Source organism: Phyllostomus discolor, chromosome 5 (assembly GCF_004126475.2).
Source record: "Phyllostomus discolor isolate MPI-MPIP mPhyDis1 chromosome 5, mPhyDis1.pri.v3, whole genome shotgun sequence".
Taxonomy (NCBI): Eukaryota; Metazoa; Chordata; class Mammalia; order Chiroptera; family Phyllostomidae; genus Phyllostomus; species Phyllostomus discolor.
This window is the reverse complement of record NC_040907.2, coordinates 135,007,219-135,028,690: the sequence shown is the minus strand read 5'-3', so window position 1 is coordinate 135,028,690 and position 21,472 is coordinate 135,007,219. Positions and strand designations below refer to the sequence as shown.

At 42.1% G+C, this 21,472-nt stretch overlaps 1 protein-coding gene and 1 long non-coding RNA gene across 3 annotated transcripts in view; one reads left to right on the top strand and one right to left on the bottom strand.

Moving 5' to 3' along the window:
- CCDC6 (coiled-coil domain containing 6) overlaps positions 1–21,472 on the bottom strand; it is a 108,417-nt gene that overhangs the window by 6,440 nt on the left and 80,505 nt on the right. For both annotated transcript variants that reach the window (XM_036026925.1, XM_028511172.2), the window contains 4 exons: positions 17,396–17,499; positions 15,509–15,669; positions 10,540–10,696; positions 6,992–7,092 (listed from right to left, as the gene is read on the bottom strand). In XM_036026925.1, coding sequence (XP_035882818.1) covers positions 6,992–7,092; positions 10,540–10,696; positions 15,509–15,669; positions 17,396–17,499 — 523 coding nt within the window. The remainder of the gene's footprint in view (positions 1–6,991; positions 7,093–10,539; positions 10,697–15,508; positions 15,670–17,395; positions 17,500–21,472) is intronic.
- Positions 10,666–20,022, top strand: LOC118500834. Its single transcript, XR_004903419.1, has 3 exons — positions 10,666–10,804; positions 17,757–17,759; positions 20,013–20,022. It is a non-coding gene; the product is annotated as an uncharacterized LOC118500834 (long non-coding RNA).

The following is a 21,472-nucleotide window of genomic DNA, read 5'->3' as shown; positions in this document are numbered from 1 at the left end:
GGAGGTGCCTCAAAAATTAAAAATAGAACTATCATATGATGCAGTAATCCTCCTTCCGGTTATTTATGCAAAGAAGTGAAATCAGCATACTGAAAAGGAATCTGCAGCCCCACGCTCACCGCAACATCCACACGGTAGAATCCACCTAAATGTCCACCGACAGGTGCGTGAAGAAAATATGGTATATACATACAATGAACTATTATCCAGTCTTTCAAAAGAAAATTCTTTTTAAAGAGTACATAAATGGACCTTGAAGACACTGTGCTAATAGGAGCCAGTCACAAGAGAGCAAGTACTTACACGAGGTATCTACAACAAACTCAGAAGCAGACAGGAGGAGGCCGGGTGCCAGGGGGTGGGGGTGGAAAGAGATAGGGAATTGTTCAATGGGCCAAAGTTTCAGTTACAGAAAAAGTGCTGTACAGCGCTGTGTATTACAGTAAAAAATTTGTTCAAAGGGTAGATCTCATGTTCAATGTTCTTATCCCAACTGAAAAAACCAAGGCGAGCCCTGCTGGAAGAGATGACGAGACAAAACCACCGTGCCCACAGTGAGCACGAACGCATCTGCAGCCCTCTGGCAAGCAAAGATCACCATGCGCCTTTGCCACTCCAGGATATTCAATGAAGAAAACAAAAGCTCTACATATGCCAAAGTTCCCCAAAAGAAAGTTATATGTAAGGAAGCAACAAGTACCAGCGCGCTACAGTGTTGTACAGCCTTTATCTAAGACGTGAGAACTGTCTCCAAAGTGTTTTAGAAGTACACATGCCCAGACTCCCCACACTGTTCGACAGGTCTGGGTGGAGGTCCGAACAGGTTTTCTCTGAACAGCTTTGGGGAACACAAGTACAATCTTAATTCCATTTCTTAGGAAAGTGATGAAATTTAAGAGAAAGGCTATGAAAGTGGATCCTTATCCCCAGATAGAGAAGCTCAGAGGGTTCAATTCATAATAACAAAAGTAAGATCTAGCCTACTTTCTAGTATTACAAAGCTAATTACTATTATGTTAAACTGCTAATCAAAAATCTTCAGGTTTAAAAAAAAATCTTCAAAGAAAGACTCCCTAAATTTATAAGAAAAATTCTCTTTTCTGGATGTTGTAAAGGCCTATGCATTTGGCTCCCGGTGTATCTCAAAGCCTCGACCAAGCCAAATCAAATGAGTCAGAATCTACGGGGAACAGGGTCCCAGGGCAGCAGGTGTTAAGAACCACAGAGACCTTATCACTCTTGATTCTGATGTCCACATCTCAGTTCATACTACGCCCTAGCCTGGGATATCTTTCCCTCACCACAGAATTGAACTTACTCCTTCCTTACCCACCCCCTCCTGTCAATCAGGCCCTCACTTGGCCTTTCTGAAGAGGCAGAGAGTCCACACTCTATAGCCAACCGCCATATTATCTCTAGTTCTGCCACTGGGCATTGAGTGACTGGGACTTTTAACCCTTCAGTTGTAAAATGAGATTATCGCAGTGACCTCACAGGTTTTTGTGAGGATGAAATGAGTTAATACCACAAAGTGCTCAGAGAGGGCCTGGCACCAAGTAAAGAAAGGCTCAGTAAGTTCCAGCTTGTTAAGGTCTCCTTTGAGGCTCATCCAAAAGCTCTCTAAGCTGGTTGCTCTCTGTTGTTTGAACCTTTCTTAAAATTAATATATTTTTTATTACAACTTATTTTAAAGTAGTCTATAATTCACAATATGCTGCAGAAATACTACAGGACTCCCGTGTGCCCTCCCCCCAGCATTCCCCAATGTTATCTTCCACAACCACAGCACTTAGCGAAACCAGGAGATCAGCATCACTCTAATACTAGGGACTCCAGTACAGCCTATTTGGATGTCATCTGTTTTTATGTACAGCTCAATGCAGTTTCATCACATGTACAGATTCGAGAAACTGTCATGTTAATTGCTTTAATAGTCACGCCTTCTCTCTAACCCTGAACCCTGGCAAGGACTAATCTGCGCTCCTTCACTATAATTCTGTCAAATTGAGATTATTATAGAAATAAAATCATATGGTATGTAACTGTAGGAGATTAGTTTTCATTCATCATTAACGTCTTTGTAATCCATGTATCAAGTCAATTTTAATTGCATGTATCAAGTTAATTTTTTTTTATTGCTGAGTAGTATTCCAGTAGTATTGCTGGACTAGTTGTACTACAGTTTAACTACTAAGCTTTTTAAGGAATATAAAACATGTAAAATTCATTACAATTGCCCTTGAATTAAGAGTTTCTTTTTTATTGTATTTTTCCCCCACTTCTCAGGCCTTGAGGTTGATTATAAGCTGATAGAGGCCAGAGACAATGTCTCACTAATTTTTGTTTTCCTTTAAGTTCTAATCATCATGCATCTGACCCTCTAGCCCAGGAATATAATAAAGAATAAGAATAAAAAAACCCTGGCCTGAAAATGCCAAATCCCCAAAACCAATCTACTTAAATAAAATACTATGGCTTTATGAAGCTATTGCCGGCGTAAATTCCTTTGCTCTGATACAGAAATGCATTAACTACATAACTCTTGAACACTGCAATATTATTTCCAAATGCCTACCAGAACTTCTACAGACACTCTCAATTCAATGTTGAGAATTACACTTAGTATCCCTCATCTGGAAACCATTCCTTTTCCTGTAAACTCCTTCTTGCCCAATAGAATTAAATGATTATTAGAATAATAAAAAAAAAGAAATACATTAACTGAAGTAAAAGATTAGGACTTCATTGTCCACAAGCTCAAGATATTAATTAAAAGCAATTTATGACCAAAAAAGAAAAAAACCCACTAAGCAAAATGAAGCAAGATACAAAAATGTATAATCCATATAAAACCAACCAACTTATTGGAAAATTGCCAAGAAGTAGGGGTAGGGATAGGAACCACTTGAAAACAGTAAAATATTAACACGGCCTTCAGATAAAAAGATTCTGGATGATTTTATTTCTGCTTCTGGAAGGCTTTATTTCAGCCTTCTGATGGCCACCTCAATTTTCTGATATATTTCTGCTAAAGAGAAAAAAATATATAAGCAACCCAAAAGGCAGAAATGTTTTTTTCAGTTACACCAGTCATACGTGGAAACACTTCGTAAAAACTCATACAATCTAGATGTGATTTCCTCCTGGACTCTCCCTGACCTGGCTCCCTCGCCACCACTTCATCAAGACTGCTCTCTTTAAGGTCAGCAGCCTCTCCGTGTTGCCAGCTGCAATTGCCAATACTCATCATTTTACTTGACCTTGAAGCAATATCTGACAGAGGGGACCATTCCCTTCTCACTGAAATGCTTTGTTGTAACTTCAGTGACTCATATACCAATTTTCCTTCCACTTTTCAATCTTCTTTGCCACGTTTTCCTCCCATACATGACCTCTAAATATTATAGTCGTTTCAGGATTAGACAGGAGGTTTTTTCTTTGTTCTATCTTCTATGACTAGCTGCTCTCATCTAATGTCAGTAGGCTTTAAAAAAAATGTTTAAGAATAGTTTTAGTTTTACAAGAAAGTGGCAACAGTAGTAGAGAGCGTTCCTATATATACTATATTCAGATTCCCCTATTATTAACATCTTATATGTGAATATATGGTATATTTGTCTCAATGAATAAACCAATACTGACCTATTATTCTCAACTCAGGTCCATACTTTGCTTGTATTTCCTGAGGTTTTTGCCTCCTGTCCTTACCTGTTCCAGGATCCCTGTTAGAAAACCATGTTAAATTTAGTTGTCACGTCTCCACGGGCACTTCTTGGCTGAGAAAGTCCCTCAGTTTTCTTTGTTTTTGATGACCTTGTCAATTCTAAGGTGTAACGGTCAGGCTTTTGTACGCAGACTATCCCTTAAATGGGATCTGTCTGAGTTTGCCATGTGGTTAGACTGAGGTCATGGGTTCTGGGGAGCAAGAGCACAGAAGCAAGTGCCATTCTCATGACATCACATCAAAAGCACACACCACTGACATGACTTCACACTGCCGATGCAGACCTTGATCATCTGGGCTGATGCAGGGTTTTGTCAAGTTTGCCCATTTTAAAGGTACTCCTTTATTCTCCCTTTGTGTGCCGTATTTTTGGGAGGAGGTCCCCACGTGCAGCCCACACTTGAAGAGTGGGTAGTTATTTCCATTTCCTCAATGGCAGAGTATCTGTGTACATAATTTGAAATTCTTCTGCATGTGAGATTTGCCTCTTCTTCCTCCTCATTTATTCAGTCATTTATTTTAATTGGCGTGGACTCACGGACATTTGTTTCTTGTTTGGTTTATAATCTAGCATTACACTGCCTATGTTACCGTTTCCATTGTTCCCGTTGGGACCTTGGGGGGTTCTTGCAGTGAGTCCCTGTGCTGCTCTGAGATCTCCCCTTTTTTTGCTTCTGAGCACCTCCTTACTTTCTGGCATTACCAGGTTTTCCAGGTTCACCTTGTACATTCCCTGCCTCAGGCCTAGAAACACCGCTTTCTCCAGGAAGCCCTCGGTCTTTTCACTGGAGAGTGGAATTCGCAACCATGATTTGGGTGGCAGGGGTGCGTGGTGCGAGCGGGATGCAGACCCTTTAGGAAACATCATCACTCCTCATCCCTGATGTATGCACATCGAAATATGCTCACTGGGAATGCCTCCTCAAGCTGTATAAAGTAATGAGCAACCTAAAAAATAATTATTGAAAAGTAATACTCTCCCCATAGGTTATCCACATAAACAAGTCCACGTATAATCAAGAAGACCCTTCTTCAGTCCTAGGAAATTTACATTTCAAATAGTGAAACAAGATTCAACATAAGTTGGTAAAGGTGCAAGACTGCCAGTGACAAATGGTAAGGGAAAAGAGCCCAAGTGCTTAAAATGGAAATGAAAACTATAGGAACAGCACTATTCCAAAAATTCTTCCAGTAGAAACAAAAGGGAAAAAGCACACTTGAAAATTAAGGTATTGCTGATGCACTGTGTACAGGACTACAGTGGACTAGAATAGGAGTAATTCTGCTGCCAAATAGGAGACAAAACTTACTTTGATGATATTATAGGACTTAAAATGGGATACAAATGTTCTCACTTAGCCTGGCTGAAAGCAAAAAAATCTAGGTGTTACTATGTAGTTTAAGGGAAAACTAAATACCAGTAGCTTACTCACACACGCAAGCCCCACACTACAGGGACAGAGTGTGACGAAAGTCAACATTATGAAAATGGAATAAGATCTTCCTACAGAATATTTGTTGCAATAAAAGTTAATATTGCCAGCAAATGTCTGCCTTTTTTTCCCCAATGACTACAACATTATATTTAATGAACTGGAAATTACAAGCTTCTCAAGATTTCCTTAGGCTTAAATAAACAGAGCATTAAACTCTATGTAATAGGAATTGGAGTCACCCATCAACTCTAAAGGCTTCCCTCCACCTTGCTTCTTCCTAATGCACATCTTCCTTTTAGGACAATAAATCAGAAAGCAGAAAAGACCTTTACTATGGTGATGAAACCCAGGTGCTATTTGGGGAAAAGTGAAAGGCAGCGGAGAAGCGAAGCTTTCAGAGAGACCAAAGGCCACTGGAAAGTAGGGGAAAGAGTTCCAGGAACATCCTTTGGGCAAGAACAAGGGGTGATGACCAAGACATAGATCCAAGACAGAAAGTCGTGTTGGTTTGCAAACTGCTCCTCTCTGTGCTGCTGGATGCCAGAGACAGCGTGTTGGCCCTGAGTGGAAAACGCTCCCATGCTTTGTGCAGAATTTTCTTTTGATTTCACCTCTTTAAAAAAAAGAAAAGAAAATCACAGCACCACAGAGCTGGGCTGGATTCTAAACTCACAAAACTAAGCCATTTCTACCTGACGCCTTATCCCTGGCCACCTGCCTTCCTGCAGCGTTTCCCCTTTACCAACCTGAAAGGCATCTCCCATTTTTAATTTTCTAATTATTATAACAGATAATATGAGCTGTCACCTCACTATGAGGTTCTTTTACTTTCCAAACCACAAAACCTCTACTGCTGCTGCCCTTCCAAGAAGTCACTTCACTTCATTCTGCTGGGAAACTCCTCCACTCTCCTCTCCCCACGCACGCTTCCCCCCACAACTCTGTTTAAAATCTGTTTACCACCAAGCACAAGAAAATCAGTCTCTTCCCTTCAGTCACAAGACTCAATCTTTGGCCTGCTACCTTTTCTTTCTTCCCTCCACTCTACTCGCCAACCTCCCGCCCCCCACTGCTTCCTCTTTCTTCCTTGCTGGATCATTTACTTGCCCTCCTGGCCTGAGAGCTCCATGCTGTGCTGGTACTGGAGCCAGAGACCCAAGGAGAAAGTTTTCAGGGTCAGATGAAGACAAGCACGCCTTTGAGGGAGAGGCTTCTGAGGAGCAAAGCCAGAAGCAGAAGCAAAGCCAGCTCCTTCCTGCGTGGCCTGGCTACCAGGGCCGAGTCCCACTCACAACTCGCAGGAAAGAGCAGGACGTAGCACTTGCTTGAAGGAACACAGGCTTTGCAACAAAACATGCCCCTACTCGCCACTTCCTGGTCACGTGACCAGCAGCTTCCCAATCACTGCTCCCTCAATTTTAACATGGGAAAAACAATGCCTGCATTAATTCTGCGTGAATGAAAATGAGATACTGCATGCGGTACATACGGAAAGAATCCATTAAGGATGTGCTATGATCCACCTTAAAAATCTCCCCAAGGTTTTGTCAATACAGCACCACTTAAAATCACAAAGACAGTCTTTTAAAAAAAGGTTTTTGTAGTTAAATTCCATTTAGGTTTAAAAAATGAAGAAAAACACCAGCTGGCACTGTAACATTTAGGCTTAAAAATTACACACCAAGACTCAGTTTAGATAGTGATTTGTTGTTGATGTTTCTCAAAAACATATATAACCATCCTCTCTGCTTACAAGATTTTTATATGCCAGAAGGGATGCCTAGTAATGTAGCAGAAATCAATCCCAGAAGTAGCGAAAACATGTACTCACCAGGAGATATAGGCCTGCTTGAGCTTGGAGAAGGAGTGTAAGGGATCGGGCTGGACACAGTGCGAGGTCTTAATCCTTGTGCAGACATCTCGTTAAAACACCTAAGAGGAGGAGAAGGATGATCAGAACCACCTGCATTTCAATAGTTCTTAAGGGTCCTCCCAGGAGAAAATGTTTGGGGTTCACATCTGGAGGTCTGGCTCCTGAACGTGTACAGCGTGATGCTGTAGCTAGGAGACGTATACAATGGACTCTCGCTGTTCACTGCTCAGCAAACCTCTCTCCCCAGGGCTACAGGTTGGGGGATCTGGGTGTTCTAGCTCAGAGGGGGGCCTGGTGACAGAGCTGCACCACACAGCAGTCAGGACCGGCTCCACTCCGTCATACAACCACTATGTAGAAGTTCACTTCCAACGTCCCAAGAATTACAGACATGTACATGTTTTAATGGCTAAATTTAACTTGTTGCTTGAAACTAGAACCCAAAGATGTGCGGGGGCTCCGCCCACAGGGCCCCACCCCCCAGCTACCACGGATGAGAGTAAGTCTACCAAGACATGATCTGCTTGGGGAGGAAAGGTGGCTGATCTCTCAAAGGAGAAGGGCCAAGAGCCTTTTCCTCAACTGGCTTTTACTGGACTTGTTTGCACAAGAATACAGGTAAAGCTCATTAATCATTGCCAGGCAGTAAGGATCAAACAATAGATAACAAAGAACTGCTGAGGGCCTATTCTGAGTCAGGGTCAAATAGCTAAAGAACTATACAACTTTGAGGAACAAATTCACTTCTTGCTTGGATCCTTATCATTTAATTGAGAGCATTCTAAACAAAGCAGGTTTCATAGGATTTTACATATTCTTTCTTAGGCCTGATCACCCTAGGGAACCCGCCCTTTCCAGCACAGGGCTGCACTACCCTCTGTCATTGTTTCAGGCTTAAGTCAAGCAGGGAAAGTAAGGCTGCCAAGAGATTAGGAGACTTCTTGCAGACAGAATGAGGACTCAGGCTTTGTCAAAGCCAAGGGACAAAGGTCCATCACCTCCTTTTGCTGTACCCCACAAAGTCCTTCCTTGGGGGCCTCCCACGTGATTGTGCCTGTCTTAGGTCGTTCCCCTAAGATTGGGTAATCTTACCCATCATTGGCTAACCGACCAAGCATTGGGGGCCAGTTATGGATGAAGTAAAAGGAGCAGAAGCGGTGCTCCTGCCAGGGAGATAAGCTTTTGTCTCCTTAGTGGCTAACAGTCCAAGGTTGCTCCCTCGGCCTTAGCCTTGGCAGGGGTTACAGCTTCTGAAACCAGGCAGGGCGGTTCCCAACACAAAGAAGCCCTCTGAGATTCATGTAATCAACTTAAAGCTTAAAGGTATGTATTCCTGTGAAGTGGATGTCACTCATTAACAAGGCAAGCCTTCCTTAACAAGTAGTCACATGAAAGAATATATATAAAAAAAAGACACTTAAAAGAACACTGATAAGAAGAAATTTCTGCTTGAAAGACTCCCTAACACACTATCCCCCACAGGCCTGACAGCCAAAGGAAGACACAGGCTGAGCCTGGGGAGGATCTCAGCCCTAATACTCAATCAGCTCACGAGGGAGACTGGAACACTGTCATTTCTACGCTGGCTTACTTGATGCAAAGAAAACCAAGCTCCTGAATTTGACACGTATCCCTCAATTAGCCACCCACCACTAGGTTCACCTGTACCCTTTAGAGTGGCCACCATGGTGGCGCCAGGCTAGAATCCTTATATTCTACCATCCTGCTAGCAGCTAGGACCGCCTCTTGGTTTTTAAGAAATAAACTCACTTGTAAATGTCTCAAACATCCAACTATTTTCTTTCTCCCAAATGTGACATCATCATCCCCGGTAGGGAGAGGAGGCGTCTTTATTGAGTAGCTGTGCTCTACCTGAGAGAATCTGACCTACAAAAGATAAAGCAAACCTTCTGGAGTGAATACCAGTTCTAGGAAATAATACTTATCTGAAAGCCTGAAGTAGCTTTAGTATTGTAACCAAAGTTGGAAGAAACTCCAGAGTGCATCTGACTCAAAATCAAGTACAGGGTGTGGTGTGTGTTAACAGATGGTCTGCTCTGTGTCTTAAGGTCATTAATAAAACAGTTAAGTTATTCAATACTTGAGCTGGTGTATTTTGCCAAATGGTTTTCAGAGGATAAGGATTTCAGAGAGAATGGGACACTGTCAGAAAGGAATCAATGAACTTCAGAGTTAAGAGTGATAGTTTCATGGCATAAACTTTTAAGAATACTCTTCATTCTTTTCAAATAAAGAAGTATGCACACAGATATTATAAATAGGATGACCCATTATTGTTTTTATAATTTTTTAAATTATAAAGACATTTGTTAGAGAAAATCTCAGACTTTTCTTGAAATAGTATCACTGTCTACAACAAACTGATCAAAAGTCTTGTTAGCTCTCTGGATCTATTCAGTAACACAAATAAGAAGAGTGCTGATGTGGTAACATTGCCCACGTGTTTTCCAGCAACATGTTTTTGACATCTACAGCCTGTAAAACTCATCACACCATTAGCAAGCCCTGGTCTCAGATGCTGGCTACTCAGTCCTGTTGGAGGGGCCCTGGAGGAGGCTCAGTCTCACCTCCCACACGGAGATGCCCACCATGTAAGGCCAGGGCACCCCTGACCCAGACCAGAGAAATCCCCTGCAGAAATGATCTGATTCAGACACAGGCTAATTTCCCAACAGCCAGGTTTCTCTGCTAGCTAAACAATTTCTCCACTGTGAATCTGTGGCTTATCCTAACGATCAGCTTACTCTCAAGTACACTGTTGAGGGTGGAACAGGGAGAGAGAGGAAGAGGGGAGGGAGAGGACAGTCTGGATGAGAGAGAGATGCTGCTACCATTTCTTCTCGTTAACCCAATGGCGGCTCTTATTTCAGCCCATTTCTCAATGAGACAATCAGGGGGTTTGACGTTTGGCTTCAGCAGATAAAGGCATTGCATTATTATTTTTTTAAGTAGCTACAAAAAGGGTAGCTACTTAAAGGGTAGCTACCTACTTGAGTAGTAGCTCAAGTCTTAATACTAACTGTATTAAGGCAAGGCCTCTGGCTTTCAACAACCTCCTGTCTCCTGTTGATTCTTTCAACCGTGTGTATATATCCATTTCCTTGGGTTGTATGATGGCTTGTTTACCTGTACTTATGACTTAAGGTGCTCCCATACTTTAAACACAGGATTAGACAAATTCATCAACAAATGCAAACTCTGCTTCTTGACACATAACCCTGCCTCCACTTCTCCTCTCACCGAATAATTTTGGAAAGGCAATTTCTTTTCATCTTTTTGGGTTTAAGGAAAATGGTCCATCTTCTTCATTTACCCCATTCTCAGTATCTACCAGGGATGATGAACACCACTGCAACCAACAAACAAGTGAGGAAGCCATTTCCTCCCCATCTAACAAGACATGAGGAGGGACCTCTTGGAGCCTTTAAAAAGAAAACAAACAAACAAAAAAAACAAAAAACAAGGATCATAAGACACATGCACACCTCTCGTCATCCATCTCCAAGCTGGACTCGCTCTCAGACAGCTGTCGGCAGAGGGCTTCCCTCCTCTCCATCTCCCTCTGCAGCTTCCTCTGCAGCCGCAGGTTCTCCTCTCGCATGTGACGCTCCTCCTCCAGGTACTGCGCCATTTTCTCCGAGTCTGAAAAGCCAGAGTTCTCAGTGAAACCGTGTCATGCAACCATGCACAGACCTTAACAAAGAAGACGGCAGTCCAGCTCCTGTGCTATAGACAAGGGCTGTGTCCAGAGTTCTCACTCTCCCACACTGGGTTTCAAGTTTACCCCAAAGTACCAAAGCTTACGAACAATCTGCATTCAGAAAAACATACAAAAAGCGGCACTGGGAATTTAGGCATCTTCACTGCCACTTACTTGCCTTTGAAAGTGCCTGGTGTGGAGGAAGAAACGGTGGAGTTGTAGCTAAGTCTGGGTTGAGCAGCTACCAGAGCTCTCTGCATGGCTGGAGCTCAAGGGGAAGGGGCGCGGTCAGGGAAACAGATCCAGCTCACGGGCTCCCCTCCAGCTCTCCTCTGCTCCCCAGCAGACTGGGCAACAAGTCTGCTGCTGCTCACCTCCAGAGAGAGCGTGGCAAGTCACCTATGGGAGCCTGTCACACCTGTTAGCACGCCAATGCACTATGATGGAGGCACACGGAGAACTGACGTACTAGGACATGCTTGGTAACAGTTACAATTCTTATTTTTTAAAATAGAAATCGACAGAGTAAACAACTTTCATACTTCAAGTGAGTCTAATGTTTAGTGTGTGTGTGACTCACATTCAGCCGTTCTGAGTCAGAGAGCAGGTAAAGACCTGCACGCACCTGGGCTCTCGGGATGGCATCTTGATTATGACAGACACCCCTTCTGAGGAGCTGCACCACACTGGGGTGGGCAAAGGTAGGTTCACAGTTGGGAGTACGCAGGACAGTTTATCCTTGCACTATTATGTATTGCATTATTTATTTGCATTACAACTGTGAAGCTATTTTTGCCCACCCCTGTATGTCAGGGTCTCTACTACAGCACCAGTCTGCCAGGCCAGAGCTCTCTCGCCCCACGGTGCAGACTGGATCCAGGAATCTGACACGCAGAACTGACATCTCCACCAGGCTCTGCACGCCTTCTGCTGAGCTCCCCAAGGTTACTGTGGGCAGGACTCAGGCCCACTCTAGCACCAGGCTGTTAAACGGCATCACATGACCTCCTAGCTCCTATTCTGGTTTACCTCAGACAGAATCTGTGTTACTAGGTAACCAAAACAATCTTTTTGCAAAACTCAGCATCTACTCATCTTCCTGCTTCTTCTTTTTCCCTGTCTTAGCCCAAGAATTTGGGAAAAGTAAAATCTAAAAAAAAAAAAAAAGGTGATATCTACTTCTCTATTCGGAAAAACAGCTACACATTCAGAGCAGCCACGATCACATCTAAGAGAGAGTCCTCTGGGTCACTGCTCCGTATTGTCAGCCCATGGAAAAGAAGGAGCGGGATGCCACATTGGCCATTTCTCTCCCTCGAATTGACCCTGTTTCCTCCATGCCCACCAGATTAGTTTCAGTTTTAAAACAACTTGATGAAAGTCTGGTGTTTTGCCAAATAATGACTTTTGATGATAAATATTTAATGATTTCCAAAACATTGTCATTACAGAATATATAAAAGCTCTTGCTTATCCTTATCTAGAAATTCAAATAAAAATACCAGCATTATTAAATTCTAGTATGTACACTAAACACTAAATTCCTCAGTTATTTTCACTATATCTAAAATCCTGCTGTTTAATCCAGTTGCAAAAATCTCTTTAATTGGAGGCATGCTGGGAAAATATTTACAAAGCACACTTTTAATATAAACATTTACATTATTTCATCCCAAATATGCAAGTGTGCAGCATTTTTTACTAGCTCTACAGGAAGCACCACATTGTCCCCTTGGAATACTTATTGTTTCTAGACTCAGAAGAGTGGGTGTCAGAGCAAGTTGCCTTCTTTTCCATAAATAGGAAAGTTTTGCAGAACTGAGGATTCATGAGGCTTCAAAAACAACCAGTTAAAAGGAAATGTTTTTCAAAGACAATGGCAGTCCTTTCCCATCTGTGGAAATTGACAGGGGGAATCCTTAAGCAATCACCCACAGACAAGAAAGCTGGTCAGCAGGAGTGAGGGCTAAAGACTCCCTAGCCCCTCAGTGAGTAACAGAGAAGCTGCAGGCATGGAGAAGGCTCTGCGCTACTGACCCAGGGTGCGCCCTGGCCGCCATCTGCTGGCGTCCCCACACCTGATTTCCAGAGACAGGACTCCCAGGAGCCAACACTTGCCTTCTTTCATACAGAGCTTCCTAAGACTGAGGGGCCACAGCTCACGTTTCCCCTATCTTTAGCCCTCTTGCAGTATTTAGTCAAAGACAGAATCAACCAAGGGTGACTTCCCGTCGGAGTCCAAAGAGGTGGTGCCCAAATGATCCAATGGTGGCCTATACATTTTGCATTACCTTTCAAGTTTATGGTTAGAAAACACTGGTGACCACACCCCACCCAAATCAATTAAGTCAGAATACCTGAGGATCAGGCCTTTCCACTGGTATATTAAAAACTCCCTAGGGATTCCAATGTTCAACCAGAGTTGAGAAATATTGGGAGAGAGCTTCAGGTCTGCTACAGTTGGACTTGGAGGATGAGGATGAGGTAGGTAGTAGGTGAGGAAAAGTCATTAACTCATTCTTTAGATCCAATCCAAACCAACTGTGAGAAGCTACGTGTCCCCTGTTGCTGTTTAGTTCGGCTTTCTCTGTCCTAACAAAATCAAAACAGCACTGAGAGATGCCTCTGTTGGTACCCGGCATCTCTTCAAAGACCAAACAGTGGCAGGAAAGAAGTAATGGGAATAAAAAATTCTCTCCAAATTTCTTCTAATAATGTTGTCTGGAGTATAAGGCAAGTATACTGAAGGGGAAAAAAGCAAACAAAACAAAACAAAACAAAACAAAACAAAACGCAAACTGATGGCACTGGAAAAAATTGAGAAAGGTGTTAAAAGACATCTGTCTGCCCAGCACAGCAAATCTCAACAAAAAAAAAAGTCCTAAGAAAATTGATATTTGAGAACGTCTTCATTTGTTTTCATGGGGTAGATGTCATGGTTCTCAACCCAAGGTATACATCAGAGTTACTTATGTTAAAAAACAAACAGACATACAGATGACCAGACTCTTCCCCTCGAGTAAGGCTAGAAACCTGTATGTGGTTAGACAGAATACAGGACTCCCAAAGATTCCCAAATCCTAATTGCTCAAGCCTATGACTAAGTTACCTTATGTGACAAACGTAATTTTGCAGATGTGATTAAAGGCCTTAGATGGGAACTTAGCCTGAATTATGTGGCTGGGCCCAATGCACCCACAGGGGCCTTATAGGGGGAGGCAGGAGAGTCAGAGTGAAAAGGAGGTGTGACCACAAAAGCAGAGGCGGAAGTGATGCCAATGTGAGAATGGGGCATGAGCCAAAGCATGCAGGCGTCCTCTGGAAGCTGGAAACAGCAAAGGAACAGATTCTCCCTTAGGGCCTTTTCCTGCTGACACCTTGATTTTAGCCCAGGGAGAGACCTCTTCTCAACTTCAGACCTCCAGAAGTACAATACAAGTGTGTGCAAAAGTAGGCTTGCAGTTGTTCTTGTGGAAACAACTCATTATTTTAATAAATAATAAAACAGGAATAAACTGTTTCATGTACTCACAACTGTAAACCTACTTTTGCCCATCACTGTATAATCCATTGGTATTGTTTTAAGCTATGAAGCTTGTGGTCTTTTGTTACAGCAACAATAGGAAACCAGCACGCTGTATTCTGTAAAGGCTCTTGATGTACCATCCCAGATGCACTACTGGACAAGAGTAGATCACAATGAATTTTAGAAAAGGAAGCAAAGATAAAAATTACTGTAACTTTAAATATATGTCCCATTTGACTCAGCAAATCCACTTCCTAATATTTATCCTGAAAGTGTTCTTAAGCAGGTATCAAATGTGTGCACAGACATCCATTGTAGTCACAGCATCACGGTCAAAAATGGTCCGTTGGAATGGGGCTCATTAAACCAAGTATGGTCTGACCAAATAATCGAATACTGACGCTGCCTTTTAAAAAAGGGAGTAAGGCCACTCTATATATTGGCAAGGAAAAAGCTGTAAAATACAGTAAGAGAAAACAGAAAAGTGCAAAAAGAGTACATTCATTGTACTATTATTTGTATTTTAAAAAGTTTATACACACATATTTTTGGGAAAATATATAAAAAATGTGTAATTGTGAGAATTGAGTGGCTGGGGATCAGAGGTGAGACAGAGACTTATTTTTCCCTGCATACCGTTCACTACATTATCTATTCAAACAAACTGGTTTGAGCAGCCAAAAGGCAGGTAACGTTCGAGACCCACGCAGACGCACAAGATCTCAGCGAGTGCTCAGAAATCTAGTTCCTTTCACTTCCAACTCAGCATCTCGACCTTTTCCAAAATACTAAGTACAAATTCCAAAAGCATTTATTCAAGTACCATGAACAAATGTTAGCTACAGCTAAAATTTAGCAGTAAGGAAGATAAAGGTTCTAATCTCTGCATTAATGCCCCCAAAATACATTGTGGTCTTGTGCAATATTTTGTTAGCACAATCCCATAGATGAATGTAAGGGAGAAGACTAAAAATAATTCCTGTGAGTTTAGAGCCTCCTGAAATTTTTTGAATTATTTCTTAGAAGTATTCTAAACTAGTTGCTCGGCCATGCTATAATTTTTTAAAATAATCTATCCCAGGATGACAAGATAAATGTGGACTGATAATGAAGTACAGTATGAATTTCATTAGTACAAATTAAATAGCAAAGGTCAACAAAACCCTATACTTCTGGTAAGTGGACTAATTCTGCAGACGGAAGACCAGTGAAGCCAGAGACTACATACGCTGTAACTGAGCGGCTCTCAGCTGCTTCTTCAGCCGCTCTACCTCGTTCTTTAAAAACCGGATGTGGCGCATCATGTTTTCTGGAGAGTCGATCTCCATGGAGATGTCTCTAGGTGATGGGGGAGCCGAGACTGGCTGGTCTAATTTCTCCTGCAGGATTCTGTATTAAAAAAAACCAAAAAACCCAACAATGAGAAACAGTTTGCCTTTGAAAGACAAAACAACATCCTAGCTGCAGGATTTGTTTTCTAGAAGTTCCTGTAATGAATGAATTACAGAATGAATTCACAGGGTAGCTTATTTCCTCTGCCCACTTTATACCAACTTCTGGTCACCCTTACCTGGCATTCAGGTCACAGGACAGAGCGGAAGGATCCACCCTCCTTTTTTTCCCCTTTAAATAGCCACTGGTAATTATGCATTCCTGAAAAAATCACTAGCACTTGCTTCTAAATAGTGTATTTGGCATACAGAAGGCATTCAGTTATCTGCTCACGAGATATTTGCCATGTTGGTTGAGGATATGGAGATACTAGAGGAATTTCACTCTCTCAATGCTTTCAGTTGAAATTTATTTACTGCACAGTATGAATCTGTGGATGGTGGCATAGCATGGAGACTCAACTTATAAAATTCCCTCCTGAAAAACCAGTCCTGAGGGCGTGGCCAACTGGATGAGAGGCCCTTTGCTTCTGGCCATAGCTAAGGCAAAAAGTTAAAAACAAAACAAAAATTTACAGGTTAATAATTGGTAGTGCCACCCCCTCCACCAATTATGATTAGTTTGAAGCACACAAAATGTTTATGTATATTCAACAACTTTTGACTTACAAATGTCAATTTCATATTACTCAACCCAATAATTGCAATATACAACACCTTGATTGTGTTCTACGAAGGAAGACACAATCGAAGGAAGATGATTGTAACAGTCTCTACATTAATAATGTTAAATAATGTTTCCTAATTCCATTTATTAGTACCAATGCAAAATGCAAACCACAGTTGGTTCAACTATAGCTTGAGTATTCCCCTGTGGATATATCTCTAATCTTCACTTTTCTTAAAGCCTGTGGTATGTTTCTATTTTACAGATCTTGAGATGAACTCAAAATAATTTATAATGTTCATCCAAATCCAATACTTATGGCAAAAGGAGCTCAGTTAGCACACAAGAGACCCTGGTGAAAAATTAATAAGCATTTTTAGGAAATGCCTTTTCAGTGCCCACGCACATACAGAACTCCTGGCCGTTCTTCAAGCCCTGCTCCAGCCCCCCGCAAAGTGTGCAGCACTTGGAAATAAGGACCTAACAGGATCTTGCACAGAGGGGTTCCAGAAATGTTTGGTGTTGAATGACATTTCAGATCCATGTGCATACATTTAATGCAAAGAACCCTAACCTTAAATAGGTGCAAGTATTTCTTTATAGCAAGTTTTAAAACAATTAGATAATAATTATTTTATCAGAATCTCAGCCTTCCTAACCAAGTACATGCTAGTGATGTGTAATAGTTAACAGTATATAGTACATGTGCTGTGCACTTTAGAAGGAGCTGGGAAGTCAGTTGAAGAAGGTAAAAACATTGAAACTACAGCCATCCCTTGAGAAATGTCAAGGTGAACAATGGCACCTTGACCAGTTTCTTCATAGCCTTTGACACCAAATGAAAAGACATTCTACTGGGACTGTGTGAGGGAAGTATAAAGAGGTGACCAACAGGAAAACAGGTAAGAAGCCTTCCAGCATTTTTTTCATTTGACAGAATTAAATGGAGTGCGTCAACCACAGAATTAAATGTCTCTTTGCTATTCTTCGGTCACACCCAGAATAGTACCCTAGTCACACATGCACGTCCCACACTGAACAGCAAGACTGAACAAACCGCTTTTCAGCTTCGAGTTTATCCATTCTTTTCCAGAGACGATTAACTAGTGCTTCTTGCTCTTGTTCCAAAGTATTTTCAAGGTCAATCTTCTCTCGTCTCAACTAGAGGAAGAAAAAAAGTTTTACTGAGAATAGTAGGCCAGTTAAACTTTGTTAATTAGATTTCTTGATTAGACCATTAAGACCTCTTTACATGGAGAAAACTGCAAAGAAATAGCCAATTTTCTGGCACAGACACACTAAGTGCATCTAGTTCTTAAACTTTAATTGAGAAAACCAAGACAGGTTCATTCTTGGATGCTAAATCTTAATTGCTGTATGGTACATTGCCTGTGTTAGCACTGATTCAAGACACGCAGCCAGTCTTCCTTAAAGAGGATGTGGGGGAGCTCTGCTTCCCAGCCATACCAGGGATTATCTGAGTTTATCTGAGCCCCCAAGTCCTGCATGTAGTTCAACATTAAACAAAAAGACTTTATCAGCATTTATATAAACAACTCAAACACCTGAAGACAATTCTACATATTGGTCAATGGATGCATATCAATATGTCCTAAAATACAAAAGTAGGCACAAAATGACAACCACAGAATTCACAATACTGGTTACTTCTGCGGAGGTAGGGAAGAAGGGAAATTTGATTTGGGGCAGGGTATGCAGTTGTGGAAGGAACCCCAAACTGCATTCTGTTCATACAAAGAAGCAATAATGGAAAAATTCATTTCATCCATCAATACTGAAAAATATGAAAATATGGAAAACAATGTCAGACACTGGTTAACAGGATGCAGCAGGAAACCAAGAAGTCAGAGAGTTCTGCCTTTGTGGGACTTATATTTTAATGGTGTCAAGAGAATAAATCAAACAAACTATATACTTGGCAGAGAGTGAAAGGATATGAAGAAAAAGAGGGCAAGTGAGAGGGACAGCAGTGCAATGATAAAGAGACTGCACAGTGACAGGGAGAGGGAATGTGTTATACCAGTTTCTGTATGTGTCTACAGATTTGAGAAGTTAAATAATCTTAACAGGGATTTTCTTTAAAAAGAAAGGCTATGTTACTGCCCTTATGCTGTCCCTGCAACCAGGAGCAATCCACCTTTTCCATTACCAAGTCAACAAATTATTTTTGATCGCACAGCTGCAAAAATGGCAAAGTGGCAGATTTCCCGTTCCCTTAGGAGGTCGCAGAGGCCAGCTCCGCACTGATCACAGATCCCCATATACGCAGTGAAGTGGGACCACCACCGAGTGTAAAATGCACCCTTTCAGAGCAACCAAAGTAGACGCCATTCAACAAGTAAATGAGCCCAGATCACAGAGTCAACAAAGAATACAGCTTTAAGATATTTTCTTGGCCCGGGGAAGGAGGGAGGAAGGAATGCGATTTCAGAGTAAGTCAGAAGCATTCTGTACTGTGAGGTTGGGGGTGGGCTAAGGCATGCTGGCTCCTCAGAATGTTCAACCGCTCCTACCTGACGCCATGAGGATAAACCTAGAAAGCCTAGCAGAACTCCTACATAACTTAGTGATTCTCCGTGCTGACCACATGTTTGGCCAAGCTTTGAGTATAATTCACAGCCATTTTTTAAACAAACAAAATTCTAAGGCATCTACCCAATAAGGGCCCTGTTCCTATGTTTAACTAAAAGCATTATAGCGGGTACTTTGTAGCAAGAAAAAACTCCAGCAAGACATCATCTTGTAGTAGAGAAACTTATTCCCAATTACTTTTCACTTTAGAGTATAATCATGCATAATGCTAACTAATAACTCTGAAAATCAAAAGCAAGATCAAGCTGTCTTGCCTATAGATAACCTACTAGACATGTGGTTCTGGCAGGTCCTCACCCACGGTGAGCCCCGACATCCTCATCTGTAAAAGGAGTGGCTGGCCTAGTTGACTTCTGAGGCCGCTATCCAGACTACCCCTTCTATCATTCTCTATCATTCTCAAGATGGCAGCTGTCTTCAGTCTGAACTAGCTCAGGCACCAATTTTCAGAGCTAGAAGCAGCAAGACCAATCATCTAAACCCACACTCTCTTTTTAGAGCTGAAGAAACGACCGACTGGCCTGAGAGCAGATGTGACTCCAGCGAAGTGACACCACCAGGAGAGGAACGCAGACACTATGGTGTCCAAAAGAGCTGAGTCCCGTCCTTCCAACAAGTACAGGGCATCTTCAGGGAAAATAGGGTTTGGGGTGAATTATGCTATGGGTTGTGAGCCTATCTGCCGACAAGTCTTGGGAGTAGCAGAGTAGGGGTCAACTTCATGAGCCTGAGAGCGTAAAGGAACAGATGAGAGCCGGGCAAACACGTTGGAAATGCACATGAATCTCAGCTTCTTTTGGGCCAGCTATCCATTCACCGCCCACTTCAGCAAACCAAGGCTTCCTGGGGGTGACACTGGGTTTGCTGTACCAATTTGCTCTCCTAATTTATTTCCATGAGGCAGGCAACATGGAAGCCCTCAGCTCAGCAACTCCAACTTGGGAGTCTCATTACATAGTCTGGCAGTGCTGGAGGAACTCACACGGTTTAGCTCCTGAAGAGCAGGGTTTACCGTCTTGTTTCTCCAACTTCAAAAGTTCCCCCTTTTCAGCACTGCCAAGGAGTTCTCACGGACACTGCAGGGCAGCGAATTAAAGAAAATGGTATTATTTATGATTATGATTAACTGCCCCTTCAATTCCTTATCACAGTTGCCCGTCCACCCCCTGCTCACTAATTCCACAGCCTACACATTTGGAGCCCAAGCGTCCATACCAGTTCTGCCAATTCAGGTACAAGGAGCTTCTCCAGTGCCTGTTACATTTTCCTGATCTCGAACAACCCTCAAATTTAGCAGTATATGTTAAATTTACAGGGTAAGTCAGAAATGCATGCTTAAATCAGAACATCAGCCCAATGATGCATTGCTTTCATTATGTTGGTCTCTATCTGTATTACTATCTCCTATTTCCTTCCTAATAATATCCGATCACTTTTTAATTCAGTGTTCATGCAACAGGCATTGTCATCCAACGCCAAGCATCCGATTCTCAGGCTAACCTGAGCCCCTTCTGACAACTTACTCTGCGAGCACCAATGGATGTAGCCAATTTATGGAACACATTCATGTGAAAGGCTGCTTTGTAACTAAGTTCAACGGGCTGCCGAATTCTTTACTTCTCTTCAGTAGCTCTCCTTCTCATCACAGGTTAATTAATATCAGACCAAGAGTTCTCATTTTGTTCCCAAAATAAACGGAGAACTCCTTTAATAGATAAACTTAGTGTATACAAATATAATAGACTCATTTGAATTAACAGCCCTTCCTACCTGTGTCTTCTCAGTGGGCAGATACCAACCTCCACCCAAAAAGCAGAAGATAGCAAGCAGCTGAGAAATGGCTCCCGACACTACCAGACTTCTGTCTCACTGCAGCACATTCCCACTCGAAGGGAACCAGGACGCTGAGGTGGAGGCAGAGGTGAGGGAAAGGAACACCTGGCAAAAAGGACTGATGAGAACGTTAGCCTAACCACTGCATTCGACCACAGTCTTCTGAAAGGTTTTAGTGGATCTTTTCAACCTACTTTGAAAACTTTTAGTCTTAACCAGCATGCAATCATCATTTCTATGAGAAAATATATTTTGAACCCCAAACATCTGACTTAAAAAACAAGTTCTGGGTTTGGAGGGATGAGTGAAAAAGGGGAAGAGATGAAGAAGTACAAAGTGCCAGTTGTAAAAAACATGGGGATATAAAGTACAGCACAAGGAATATAGTCAACAATACTTTAATAACTGTGTACAGTGTCAGATGGGTACCACACTCATCAGGGCGATCACTTCATAAGCACAATGTCATACACCTGGAACTAATATAATATTGTACTTTGACTGTAACTGGAAAAAAAAAGTTTTCTAAAAGGCAGCTCATTACAACTAATCCAAGACAATAGAGAGAGGGGAAAGCCCATGGTGGGGCTACCAGATAAACTGAACACAGACACAGAGTCTGTCATGACGTATAGTAAAAAGCACTTAGAATGCTGATGGTACAGGGTGTAACTGAGGTTTGAGAAAA